Source organism: Pseudophryne corroboree, chromosome 6 (genome assembly GCF_028390025.1).
Source record: "Pseudophryne corroboree isolate aPseCor3 chromosome 6, aPseCor3.hap2, whole genome shotgun sequence".
In the NCBI taxonomy this organism is placed as follows: domain Eukaryota; kingdom Metazoa; phylum Chordata; class Amphibia; order Anura; family Myobatrachidae; genus Pseudophryne; species Pseudophryne corroboree.
This window is the reverse complement of record NC_086449.1, coordinates 783,427,044-783,442,057: the sequence shown is the minus strand read 5'-3', so window position 1 is coordinate 783,442,057 and position 15,014 is coordinate 783,427,044. Positions and strand designations below refer to the sequence as shown.

Sequence of the window (15,014 nt, the reverse complement as noted above, 5' to 3'; positions counted from 1 at the left end):
GGAGCACACACTGCTGCTCTGCTGGCACTGGTGGTAGGAAAATGAATGCCATGCGCATAGCACTGTTAGGGTCTCCTGCTCTGTGCTGCCACGTCGTCATGGCAACCGGGAGACAAGTGCTAGCGGAGTAACCTGAGCGTAGCTGATACTCCGGTTCGGGTCTTTTGCTGTGCAGTGGTTACAGGCTCTGTGCACGGCAGGGGATCCGGTGCTGGTTTTTGTGCTCACAGTCTGTGAGGTCTGAGTGGGGCGTGGACAGCACCTGCTATATAAACCCTCTTCTCAGGTTAGGCAGATGCTGCTGAATCTTTGTTGGTTAGTCAGTTCCTGAAAGCTAGCTAGTACTGTGTAAACTTTGTATTTGTTTGTTGCTTACTGCAAATAGGCCTTGGGATTTGGTATTACACTCTGCCAATCCAGACCTAGCAGTAAGACTGGAGTCAGTCGTTTAACCTGCTGGGGTTCTTTTGCTACTCTGTGAACCTAGCAAGTTTGCGGCTGTATTCTCAGACTTGCCTGCCAAAATCCTTTCTCACTGTGCAAGGTGTTCAGGTGTCAGTTTAGTGGCAGTAAGCTGAACCAGTGCACTGCAAATGAAGACTAGGATTGTGGAGACTCTCCTTGTGTCTCTGACCAAGGAGTTTACTGCCACACCCGTTGGTAACCCTTTAGGGTTTTGCTGTTGCCCTTAGCAACAGCATTTCGGGTTCTCTACGTATTAAATCACAACATCTCGCTTCTTTCCATCTGAGCATTCCTAATACTAGGGAGACACCCAGTTTCTTAGCCTTTGGGCTTCTCTGTTCACTTTGTGTTTATTTTGTTACCCTATCACCTTCTGTGTATGTAATGTCATATTCCCCAGTCTGTCTGTGAGTTCATTTGTTTTGCATCCCTCTCCGTTCAGACACCAGTACATTCCTGCTGGCACTGGTGTGCACAACATATTCAGCAGCCTAATACTCCTGTTGAAATTTTGTGGGAATATGGAGCATACCCCTCAAAATACTTTGCAACAGGTGGTCGATCAGGTGCAGGTCCTGACTCGACAATTTAATGATTTGTCCATTAAAATGCACACCTCGCAGGCCGCTGGCGGAGCTCCCGCAGCAGCAGTACCTTCAGGGGTTAAGGAGCCGAAAGTAAATCTCCCGGATCGTTTTTCTGGAGATCGCTCGCAGTTCTTTTGTTTCAAGGAGAGCTGCAAGCTATATTTCCAGCTTAGGCCTCAGTCTTCTGGGTCGGAGATTCAGCGGGTGGGCATAGTGATTTCCTTGCTACAAGGAGACCCACAGGTCTGGGCATATGGGTTGCAGCCTGACTGTCCATCGCTTAAAAGTGTTGATGCTTTTTTTACGGCACTGGGCATGTTGTATGATGACCCTGACAAGACGGCCTCAGCCGAGGCTCAGATTTCGATCCTTAAGCAAGGGCGAAGGCCAGTTGAGGTTTATTACGGAGTTTCGGAGGTTGGCCCATGATACCCAGTGGAATGACCCAGCCCTGAGACACCAGTACCGAAGAGGTCTTTCTAACCAGTTAAAAGACCAACTGGTACAATATCCCTTGCCTGATAGCTTGGATCAGCTCATGCAGTTATCCATTCGGGTGGATAGACGGCTGAGAGAGCGCAGGCTTGAAAGGGAGACCGAGGTTTCCTTCTTTCCCAGGAGCTTTCCGAGGAGCCTATGCAGATTGGGGCTACCCGCCTCTCCTCGCGTGAGAAGACGCGGAGGAGACAGCAGGGGTTATGTTTGTACTGTGGGAATAAAGGTCATGTGGTAGTATCATGCCCAGAAAAGCCAGAAAACTTCAGGGCCTGAGGGTGATGGGAAATATCCTGTCAGGCCAGAAGTCAGAATTTCCCAAGAAGACTTTTATCATTCCGGTGACCTTGAAGATCCTCGGTCAAACTGTCAAGACTGAGGCCTTTGTGGACAGTGGGGCCGACGGGGTTTTTATGGACCGCCAATTCGCCCTGAAACACTCTGTTCCCTTAGTACCCTTGGCATCGGAAATTGAGATTTGTGGGTTAAACGGGGAACCATTATCCCAGGGTGAAATTACCTCTTGCACTAGCCAGATTTCTTTGTTTATTGGAGCCACACACTCTGAAAAATTGTCCTTTTATGTGACTGTCTGTACTTTTGCCCCATTGGTGTTGGGGTTACCCTGGTTAAGGGCCCACAATCCTCAATTTGACTGGGTCTCTGGGGAGATTCTTAGTTGGGGTACTGATTGTTTCAGGAGTTGCTTGAGCCTTCCAGTCAGGCTTTCGCAGCTAAGTTTGCCAGGATTGCCAGAATGTTATGCAGATTTTGCGGACGTGTTCTCCAAAAGAGTTGCAGAGGTACTACCTCCCCATCGCCCCTATGACTGTGCCATTAATTTGTTGCCGAATGCTAAGCTTCCCAAGAGCAGGTTGTACTCCCTGTCACGTCCTGAGACTCAGGCTATGGCAGAGTACATTCAGGAGAACTTGGCTAAGGGATTTATCAGACCTTCACAGTCTCCAGTTGGGTCGGGGTTCTTCTTCGTGGGTAAAAAGGACGGTTCGTTGCGACCCTGCATCGACTTCAGGGAATTGAACCGTATCACGATTAAAAACTCATACCCACTGCCTCTCATTTCGGTCTTGTTTGACCAGCTTCGTACGGCCACAATTTTTTCTAAGATTGACCTACGCGGTGCGTACAATCTAATCCGAATAAGAAAGGGGGATGAATGGAAGACTGCCTTTAATACCCACTCAGGACACTATGAATATTTGGTGATGCCTTTTGGGCTCTGTAATGCCCCGGCAGTCTTCCAGGACTTCATGAACGATGTGCTCAGGGAATATTTGGATAGATTCTTAGTTGTATACTTAGATGACATCCTAATCTTCTCCCATTCCCTGGAGGAACATCGGAAGCATGTACGCTTAGTCCTCCAGAAACTCAGAGACCACCGGCTTGGGGCGAAGCTGGAGAAGTGTGAATTTGAAGTTCAGCAAATCGCATTTCTAGGATATATTATCTCTCCAGAAGGTTTCCAAATGGAGGGTTCCAAGGTACAGGCAGTCCTGGATTGGGTGCAGCCCACTAGTTTGAAGGCGCTTCAGCGTTTTCTGGGCTTTGCGAATTTTTATAGACGATTTATCGCTGGATTTTCGTCTATAGTGGCGCCCTTGGTGGCACTCACTAAGAAAGGGGCGGATGTTGCTCACTGGTCTTGTGAGGCCAAAGCGGCTTTTGCCCATCTCAAATGGGCATTTGTCTCGGCCAAGGTGCTGCGACACCCAGATCCAGAGCGTCCTTTTGTGGTGGAGGTGGATGCCTCTGAGATGGGTATTGGGGCAGTGCTCTCTCAGATGGGGGTGTCTGATAATCGCCTTCATCCCTGTGCTTACTTTTCCCGTAAATTTTCGCCTGCCGAGATGAATTATGACGTGGGTAACCGGGAATTGTTGGCTATTAAGGATGCACTCGAGGAGTGGAGACACTGGCTTGAGGGGGCTAAGTTTGTGGTCTCAATTCTCACCGACCATAAGAATTTGGCATATTTAGAGTCAGCGAAGCGCCTCAATGCCAGGCAGGCACGATGGGCTTTGTTTTTTGCTCGCTTTAATTTTTTGATAACATATCGCCCTGGGTCAAAAAACATCAAGGCTGATGCGCTCTCGCGGAGTTTTGCTCCAATCCAGGAGACCACCAAGGAGCCATTGCCCATTGTGTCCCCATCATGTATTAAAGTGGGCATTACCCAGGACCTCTTGTCATTAGTCCTTAGAGCACAGGAGCAGGCTCCTCCAGACCTTCCGGTAGGTCTTTTGTTTGTGCCTCCTAGGTTAAGACAGCGAGTGTTCCTGGAATTCCATGCCAAGAAGTCAGCAGGTCACCCGGGTATTGCCAGAACTCGGGAGTTGCTATCTAGGGCGGTGTGGTGGCCCTCGGTGGCTAGGGATGTGGATCAGTGGGTTTGGGCATGTGACATCTGTGCCCGAAATAAGACTCCTAGAGGGGTTCCTGTTGGCCCATTACATCCACTCTCTATTCCATCTAAGCCATGGACCCACATTTCAATGGATTTTGTGGTGGACTTGCCCAAATCCTCGGGGATGACAGCCATCTGGGTTGTCGTTGACAGGTTTTTGAAGATGGCGCACTTCGTTCCATTGGTTGGGCTGCCATCGGCCAGACGCCTGTCTGAATTATTTATGCTGCATGTTGTGCGCCTCCACGGGTTGCCACTTGATGTGGTCTCTGACCGCGGATCTCAGTTTGTGGCCAAATTCTGGAGGGCATTTTGTTCCGATCTCCAGATTTCTGTCAGCTTGTCGTCAGGCTACCATCTGCAGTCTAATGGGCAGACTGAAAGGGTGAACCAGTCCTTGGAGCAGTTCCTCAGGTGTTATGTCTCCAAGTGTCAGACTGACTGGGTTGCTCATCTGTCCATGGCGGAGTTTGCCTATAACAACGCGGCTCACTCTGCTACAGGGATCTCTCCCTTCCTTTGTGTGTATGGGCATCATCCAAAGGCCAATTCTTTTGACCCCCTGGACTCCACGCCTGGTGGTTCCTCTGTGGTTTCAGTCCTTAGAGGTATTTGGAGGAAAGTGAAGAAAGCCCTGGTGTCTGTGTCATTAGTGACCAAAAGGGTTTTTGATAAGCAGAAGAGACCCTGCAGCTTCAAATTAGGAGACTTCGTCTGGTTGTCTACCAAGAATTTGAAGTTGAGACAGCCATCTCATAAGTTAGGCCCCCGGTTCATCGGTCCTTATAAGATCACTAGGGTTATCAATCCGGTGGCATTTCAGTTAGATCTACCCCGTTCTTTGGGTATCAATAAAACATTTCATTGTTCCCTTTTAAAACGGGCGATTTGTAATCCTTCTTCCAGTGGAAGACCTTCCCCTCTTCTGATACGTGGCCAGAGGGAGTTTGTTGTTGAAAGGATTCTTGACTCCAAGATGGTTCGGGGTCGGCTGTCATTTTTGGTGCACTGGAAGGGGTATGGCCCGGAGGAGCGGTTGTGGGTGCGCAGTTGTGATCTTCATGCCCCCAGACTGTTACGCTCTTTCTTCTCGCAGTTCCCCGATAAACCCGGTGGTAGGGGTTCTTTGACCCCTCGTCAGAGGGGGGGTACTGTTAGGGTCTCCTGCTCTGTGCTGCCACGTCGTCATGGCAACCGGGAGACAAGTGCTAGCGGAGTAACCTGAGCGTAGCTGATACTCCGGTTCGGGTCTTTTGCTGTGCAGTGGTTACAGGCTCTGTGCACGGCAGGGGATCTGGTGCTGGGTTTTGTGCTCACAGTCTGTGAGGTCTGAGTGGGGCGTGGACAGCACCTGCTATATAAACCCTCTTCTCAGGTTAGGCAGATGCTGCTGAATCTTTGTTGGTTAGTCAGTTCCTGAAAGCTAGCTAGTACTGTGTAAACTTTGTATTTGTTTGTTGCTTACTGCAAATAGGCCTTGGGATTTGGTATTACACTCTGCCAATCCAGACCTAGCAGTAAGACTGGAGTCAGTCGTTTAACCTGCTGGGGTTCTTTTGCTACTCTGTGAACCTAGCAAGTTTGCGGCTGTATTCTCAGACTTGCCTGCCAAAATCCTTTCTCACTGTGCAAGGTGTTCAGGTGTCAGTTTAGTGTCAGTAAGCTGAACCAGTGCACTGCAAGTGAAGACTAGGATTGTGGAGACTCTCCTTGTGTCTATTATTCCATCTATGACCAAGGAGTTTACTGCCACACCCGTTGGTAACCCTTTAGGGTTTTGCTGTTGCCCTTAGCAACAGCATTTCGGGTTCTCTACGTATTAAATCACAACATCTTACTTCTTTCCATCTGAGCATTCTTAATACTAGGGAGACACCCAGTTTCTTAGCCTTTGGGCTTCTCTGTTCACTTTGTGTTTATTTTGTTACCCTATCACCTTCTGTGTATGTAATGTCATATTCCCCAGTCTGTCTGTGAGTTCATTTGTTTTGCATCCCTCTCCGTTCAGACACCAGTACATTCCTGCTGGCACTGGTGTGCATAACAAGCACCTATTCACAGAGTGCGGGGAGTCTGGGGGCAGCTCAGCATCTCTGATAGTGCTGGGCATGCCTCCACAGTGATGGGAACCCCCTAGAGTACTAAGCCCCCTTCACAGTTGCACGCACGCCGAAGGCACGCGCAGGGTCCCGCTCCATGAACCACCAATGTTTGGAGGTATGGAAAGCACATGATTAACTGGATGTACTAAACCAGTTTTGTTACTGCATAGGGCAAAATCATATTGCAGTATACACATTAGATGTCACTATTTACAGTTTTGATGGCATCTACACTAATAGAGAGCCTGGTTAAAGTGCTTTTACACGTGTTCTATTATTTTTTGTACAAAGCTACAGTATGTTAACAAATGTCAATGTGTCCATTGATTTAATAGGCTCATTTTTCTCCACAGTTCTTGTATTGGTGAAAGGTATGTGGGCCTTTACCACCACCTGGTCTCAGAGACAGAAATACTTTAACAAGGGTCATCATATATTAATATAAGTGTGAATAATAGTGCAAAATAAGAATCTTATGTATTCATGAAATCAGGCGACTTGCTTTAAATTAACAAATGACTATAGGGCTTATTCAGAAGTTAACGCTGATTCAGAGGTGGATGCTATTGTTGTCAGTGCCCAGATGGAATCACAAAGCTGGTTGTACAGGTAAATGGGTTTCTATGATATCGCTAGCCCTACACCTGGTTATATACCAGTCAGTCTACAAAGCTGTCAAACTGCTTTGTTATAAAATCCCCCCCCCCTCCTAATATAGCAACAGTGGCATCACTATAGGTGATGTGGAATCACTTTGTAATGCTGGCGCTTGGGATCCTGGCGGTAAGAAAACTCATGAGGTGTGTGTAGAGGCTAATTTCCCCTCTCCCCTACCCACTATCTCAAACCCTCTGTTCCCGCCACCAAACCCTAACCTCCTCCCTTATTGCCTGACCCTATCCACCCCCCACAGGTACCTAAACCTAACCCAGCATCCCTGCTGTCTAAACCTAACCCTCCCTACCCCACAACCTGACCCTAATACCTCTGGAGTTGCCTAACCCTAAACTCCCTTATCCATAGCCTAACTCTTACCTACTCCACCCCCGCAGCCTAACCCTAACCCCCCATGTGGCACCTAAGCCTATTCCCCCCCCTTCCCATCCCTAAACCTAACCCACCAGCTGTACTTATGGTCAGGATGTCGGCTGTCGGGATTCCGGGATCTGTCTTCTGCCCGTTTTGGAGTTCAAATGTCGGGATTCTATCGGTTTTCAGGATTCCGGCATCGGTATTTCGACTGCTGGGACCCGACAGACGGCATCTTGACCGCATCCCGATGATGTCACCCAGTGTGGCACTGTGGACTCCTTATGTTTGCGAAGCCATGCACCCTAGTCTATGATGTTTTGGGGTGTGTCTGCATGTTACAGTACACTCTTGCTCTCATCATGCTGGGTGCTTGCCCAGTTCTCCAGGATCCCCAGTCTCTCCTGGCACAGCGGATGATGTTGGGCATGAGTGTGTCTTCCATTACTGCTGCTCAGTGATGTATGACGCAAAGCAGCTCTGCTATTTGGTGTCACCCCCTCTAATGGTATCACCAGGTGCGGACCGCACTTTCCCTCATGATGCTGTGCATAGCACCCTACTGCTGAGAAGTTATAGAGAGCATAGTGGATTTATACTGTAAGTATAAACACTCACACAGTTATTTCATGTACTGTATATTATTCATATGAGCAATATGCAGTCTTTACTATATACTTACTTTCAAACTGTGTCTTTAGGTCTTTTTTGAATCACTTTAATCTCTGCTTTAATCTCTGGTTTGATACTGCATTTTGATATTGCAAATTACTTGTTGTACATTATTTCAAACACAGTACAGTTGTTTTCATACTTCTCAAACTTTCATTGCTAATAGATTTTACTCACATTACATAAATAAAGAAATCAGCATTTGTAGATGCAGAAATGTATTTTAATAGGAAATCTACTTAAAATATCAACAAGTTTACAAAAATTAATTAAAAAACACATTTATTATTTATTATTATTTATACTTTGATGGCATTCATCATGTCACCATACATACATATTATTTGTATATGTCTCTTACTGTTACCTTCCTCCATAGCTCCCCTGTTACCCCTACTTAACCTTCCCATTACCTCTTTCATACAGTATATCTCTTTTTGACAGTTCGCTCCATATCTCACTGCCCTTTTACAGCTCACACTGCTCTCTTCTCACCTCACTGCCCCCACAGCTCACACTTCCCCCCTCACACCTTACTACCCCCCAGCTCACTACTCCATCACACCTCACTGCCCACATCAAGCTTCACTGATCCACCACTCCCATGCCCCCCCCCCATTGCTCACATTGCTCCCATCACAGCTCAGTGCCCCCCGCAGTCACACTTCCCACTTCACAACTTACTGGTCCCCCCAGCTCACTACTCCATCACACCTCACTGCCCACATCACACTTCACTGGTCCACCACTCCCATGCCCCCCTTCCCCGTTGCTCACATTGCTCCCATCACAGCTCAGTGCCCCCCACAGTCACACTTCCCACTTCACATCTTACTGGTCCCCCCCGCTCACTACCCCATCACAACACTTCATTGCTTCCCCACCCCTCTCTGCCCCCTACTGCTCATATTGCACCATCAGAGCTTGCTGCCTCATCACACTTTACTGCTTCCCCGCCCCTCACTGCCCCCTTACTGCTCACACTGTACACACACATGGGCTTACCTCACAAGCAGCAGAATTGCTCTGCCACTCTCTGAATGACCAGAGATCTGCAGCAGCTCCACCTGTCTCTGGCAAACGTCCTTCTTGGTCCTGTGTTTCTCCGCCCCCCCCCCCCCCCCCATCCTGCTCACACATCACCCTTCCTCTCATCTCTGTGTGAAAATAAGTCCAGCTGCTCAGAGTCGGCAGGCGGCAGATTTGTGGGGTAGGGCAACCTGCCAGCAAGTGGGAAATCCGCTACTGTCAACATGAGAATGTCAATTTGATCATAATGTTGACATGCTGCACATTGACATGCTTGCAATGTCAACATTGACAAGGTTGACGCGCATGAAATGTCAACATGATTAGAATGTCGACAAATAGACCCCATTGGTCTACTGGTGGCTGGCTACCTGTTATGGCTGGTGTGGCGACTCCAGCAATGTCTTCCAGATTTAAATGGCAGCTGATTCCAGTGGTAAGTATGCCCAACCCCTAATCCGCCACATAATGCCTAACCCTAACCTCCTCTCCCATAACCTTACTTTATCCTCTTCTCCCACTGCCTAATCTTAACCCCCTGCTACCGGTCCATGCACATGTCAACATTGTGAACATGTTGACATTCTGCACTTGCCCACATGTTCAATGTTGACACAAGTAAATGTCAACTTCCTGACTAAATCTGTTATTTAAGGTGCAAGTGCCTAACTAAAAGACCAGTCAGACTCCTTTTGCTAATCTGGTTTTTCCTTTTAAATGAATTCTACTTTAAAATATTGGGCAAAATCACTAGGAGCCCACAGATACCTACAGTTTGCATGCTATTACATTTGCCCTGTATGATTTGATTGGCTGTCGATAAAGCCAATTGGCAAAGCCACAGTAGCTGTCCAGTTGAATTAGCACTTAGAAATAGCGTAATGTTTGTATAGACTCAAACAAGGAGCGCTTATAAAATAACATATAATGCAATTTATTAAGAATACACATAAAATACCAATAATTACTGCATAAACATTTGTAACCAAAAATAAAAATCAATATAAACAATATAAGATGGCAGTGAATGAAGCATAGCAATTTAGATGTAATATAAAATGAAGCTTAAATGAAACTAAATTGCTGTGCTTCATTCACTGCCATCTTAGATTGTTTATATTGATTTTTATTTTTGGTTACAAATGTTTATGCAGTAATTATTGCTATTTTATGTGTATTCTTAATAAATTGCATTATATGTTATTTTATAAGCGCTCCTTGTTTGAGTCTATACAAACATTACGCTATTTCTATGTTTAGGCATCCAGTTTGCCATATAGGAGCAGCTATAAAATAAAATAAACTATACAAAGGTGCTTTTTTAATTGCTAAATTATTTTTAGGTGTTTATAGCGCCCAATTTCTCAGTGGAATCTATTTCCCTGTGATACTATTGTGAATTAGCACTTAGCTGATTCCTAGTTGAGCTTGTATACTGCCTCAATAAAAAATTGCTACCAATGTTGCTAAAGGGAAAATAGCTACCAAAGAGCAGGATCTCTGAGTATTGATCCCTTATTGTTCAACTTGATGGAGAGACACAGGTTTACTGCTGAAAATATGTTAATTTCTTTGGCTAGTCCTTTAACATAACTAAAGTGTCATTGAACTTTTCTAGTGTTTGGTCCTTCATAACAGTGGGTTGTACAGTGCATATTTCTATTACACATTTATATTTTACTTTTTTTTTATTCATTAATTTTTCAGTTCCCATATTTCTAGATGTTGAAATGCTGTGTGTGTGTTATTTTGTTTTGTTTTATTTCATTTTTCTTTTTTGTATCTCCTAAAATCTGATTTTCTTTTCTTATCTATACAACAAAAGCTTCTCTGGATGTTTTCGTTCAAGGTATAATGTGTTTGGAATGGAAAATCACTGCATGTGTCTGCTGAATTGAACTCCAAAAACCTTAATTCTGAATGGCATTAGCAAATTATTTGTTTTGAAAAAACACCATGAGATAGGAATTCATATGAGTAAAAAATATATGGAAATATATATATATATACTGGAATTGTTTATTTGTTTATAAAGTATTTGCCAGGTAAAAAAAATATATTGAGAGTTACCTCTCATTTTCATGTCCTGGACACATATGTTATTATAATATTCTACAGTTGATTCAGCAGCATTGACACAATGTCACTGGTGTTAAAAAAAAATCTTATTTGATGGTATTCATTTAGTACTAGCTAACTGACACAAGAAAATAAATTTGTCATCTCATTTTCACTGCACTACACAAACTTTGCCTTTAAATGAATGATGCAAATGTGTATACCCATACGTCTATCATTTGCCAAATTTTGTTAAAAGTTGAATATCAGTTTCTGATTTGTTTAAATTTAGGGTAGTGTCACACTGGGGTCTTTCCACAGCAGTTTTCTTAATAATGTTCATTGTTGAAAATCACTGAAAATATGTTCATACCAATATCCATAGGATGTTATGAGGGGATTTTACAATGGAGATTGTCCTCTAGCAATCTCTTGGCACTGTTTCTGATAGCAAATTTACATACTGGATAAAACATTACTGTAGAAGTCTGCTACAATGAAATCAAAGAGATCTGATGATTACCTGGCATACAGAACATGTTCATAAAAGTTAGCCAGGGGTTTGTAACTTTTTCTCTGCATGTAAAAAACTTCAAAATATTAGAAATAATGCTTAATATTATAAGGTATTGCTTTTCAACAGCATAAAGTCCATTAATCATGTTCTCATGAAAATAAAGTCAGTGATTTTTTTTCCACTGTGGAAAGATGGTTTGAACTACCCTTAAATCACAATTGCAGATGATAGCTGTTATCACTGGTGCTGCAGAACACCCTGTATGTTACCTTCATTTTCTCCAATGTTTTCATAACCTGTATGGGCGAATTTTTTGTATCACAAAAAAATAGGAATAATTTAAAAAAATAATAATTTAATATAAACCTAGAACAAGCTACGATGATTCATCAGTAATTATGGGTGTTAAAACGTATGCCTTCTACCACAAAAACAATCTTCTAAATTACTTGGGATAGTTGACATTTTTTGGGGAGGATCTATCTTTCTTGGTATGGTTTTATGTAAAATTAAGAAAAAAACATTCGCCCATACTTTGCCAGTTTCACCATCTAGTAGAGCCAGCATTTTGAAAATTACAATAATGTAAATTAGACTGCAATAATCATATTTTTATGTTTGCATTACAATTCAAATTAAAAGTGACATAATGAAGTGTTTCCTTATTAAAACTTGTATTTAAAGTGCAGAATTATTTACTAATGTATATGTATTATTTTATTTTATTGATTCATGTTTTCTAATGAAAAGGTTTACTGCCACATTTCTATAGTATGTGGAAATAATTACTGACAATATTATATATAATAATATATTATAATGTATTTTTTTATTATTTTATGTCTGCTCATGAATTCATGTTGTGGTCAGTCTTCAACTCTCCAGATACTGCCATTTTAAAACTCTCATGTTTATTAAGCTGCACGCTGCAAATAATAAAAACAATAATGACTGCAAATAATTAGCTGAGAAAGCTTGTGTAAACAGTGCTTTCAATGGAGAGACTTATCTACATATTTATGAAGATTTTATCTGCAGCAAAGGAACATTGTAGATATATAAAAAAGACAGTATTTTCAAATTAAAATGAAAGTTCCAAATGTAAAATTATCCCTATACAACAATTTTCTTAACCTTCATGTTTCATTAAATGAAGATGAATATGCATGCATCTTCTTATACTTGTGAAGGTAAATAATGGACACTTTAATAGTGATTTATCAATCAAAAATCTCTTCTTTGCTAAAATACTGAAAAAAAAATCTAAATCTTATTTTGGATTGTTAAAATATGATTACTAAAGTAAGTAAAATGTGGGTGAGCAAACCAAGTGACTGTGTTAGAGGGACAGAAGTCTAGCAGTATGCTGTGATCCACTTGGGAATGCTTTCTGTAAGTAGTTTTGAACGAGATGAAATCAGGGCATTTCATGAATAATTACCTAAAAAGGAAGATTCTATAAATGTTTTGTAAAATTTAACTAGGGTGCTCTCTCTGCATGACTTCACTGAAAAACACATTGGAGTTATGAGTTAAATCAATTTTCTATACCAGACTTACTTCTGTGGACCTCATTAGAGTTGGACATACTGTAAGTCCATTTTACACATGTTTATTTAGATCTGTGAATATTTTAGACTTGCATTTCCTGGAGGGTTGGAATGAAGAAGATCACCATTGGATCTATAAAGCAATACATAATTGAAGTGAGGGTGTTTGTGTTTAATTATATTTTATATAGAATATTTTCATAGATTATTATTCCCTTTTGCATATGACATACACCTGACTTAGAAATACTACTGTGTTTCAAGTTAGGAATATGATGAGAAATGTATCTGATTCAAAATACACACTTAGTTTTCATCCATATGTTTGTGGCACAAGATGTGAAACTCTAAATCAGTCTTTAGGAGTGTATTCAAGGACCCTGTAAAGAGGCATACTAAGTCTATTATATACAAATACACAAAATACCTTCTGAAATTCTATCAGAAAGCAGACACTTTTTTAAGAGCCCATACACTGTATTTGTGAATGGCACAAGATATAAAAAAAACTGTGAAGACAGCCCTATTTTGGGCACTAAAAATAGCACTAAAAATTAGAAAAAAAAGTGGCCAAATTTATAAACTGTGATTTAATTTGTTTTAAAAAAAAAATCACTCCATTTGTTATTATTAATTAACCTTAACTATACATAAAGGGGATATAAAATCTTTCTAAATTCATGAAAACAGTGGGGGTTTTTTTTTTGCGACATTGGAATATGAAAGGCATAAAAGAAGCCTTCAGTTTATATCTAAATATGACTGGCTACATTAGTGAGTTACAGTATGGCAGTGTGAGAGCATGGCAAACATAAATAATCCAAAATGCCTTCACCAGGAATGAACGTGACAAAACACATTAGTGGAAGAAGATTAGATTATTCCTAATACCTTCACACACATGAAAGTGCTAACCGAAAATTATTTGGAGGCTAGATGGAAAATGGGTAAGATGGCACATCTGTTGACTTTGAAGTCTAATTATAGAATGTATACAAGATCACCTCGGAAGTGGAACTGACAGTATTATACATTCTGCATATACAATTTAATTTAGGAATTCCCAATTAAATATATATATTTTTTATTTCTTTGTGTATGCCATGTTATCAGCCTGCCTTAGATCACTATTGTAACCAGTCACATCTAGAGCTTCCCTGAAGAAGATGTCTTCTACACTTTTTACTATCCAATGGATTAATAAAAATACATCTAAAAAACACAATGTTTTATGAATTTTTAGTTTTTTTGAACATTTATGGTGAATTGGTATTACCAATTAAAATTATTATTTTGAAGACAAGCCAACTCTTTGTTTTTATTTTAACACTTGCCATATTATTATTATTATTATTATTATTTCATTTTTACTCAATAGCACTATTCTTTTTATTTTAGATATTTATTAGAAATTACACTTGACATAACTGCTTATTTGTGATTTTTTTTAAATATTTTAAAGTTTCGTCTTATACTTTTAAAAATTTGATTGTGTTTAGCATTAATATAATTTAAAGTTTTTGTAAAATATATCTGTGGCCTGCACCCAGTAGATTATGATGGAGCATGCCATTTAGTGGACTAAATAGTATTTTAGTGAATCATTTGTTCCTAGTTCATATTCTGCATTCTCACGAAGGTTAGTACAGAACACAAGATGCTACCACTTGTTTAATGGCAACATCTTGTATTTAAAATATAAATGGTAGAAATTTTCAAAAGCCTACTTGAGATTATTGAAACAACACGTATGATAAATCGTATGTACAGTATGTTTGAACCTAGTTTCACTTTGGGATACCCCAACCTTCTGGCATTAGTCTTACAAGCGCCTGACAGCACTATATTCTTCAGTTGAGTACCCTTTTCAGTCTACTATCCACCTCTCAGTTGGTGGCTTCAAGGTTTCCTTTTTTAGCACACAAATCTCCTGAAATACTCTATGACACTGTGAACATTCAGATGATTTCATTGACTAATAAGCTCCGGACATCCCTTATGAGCAGACAAAGTTTGAATGCAGAAAGGTCAAGTGCACATTAGAAACTCATTTCAAATCACATACATGTATATACTGTATAA

General features: G+C 41.6%; 1 protein-coding gene across 2 annotated transcripts in view; it reads left to right on the top strand.

Annotated features, from left to right (window-relative positions):
- GABRG2 (gamma-aminobutyric acid type A receptor subunit gamma2) overlaps positions 1-15,014 on the top strand; it is a 234,322-nt gene that overhangs the window by 206,276 nt on the left and 13,032 nt on the right. The window contains exon 9 of one of the 2 annotated variants that reach the window (XM_063928752.1): positions 10,633-10,656. The exons of the other annotated variant lie outside the window; for it this stretch is intronic. Coding sequence (XP_063784822.1) covers positions 10,633-10,656 — 24 coding nt within the window. The remainder of the gene's footprint in view (positions 1-10,632; positions 10,657-15,014) is intronic. 2 annotated transcript variants of the gene reach the window in all.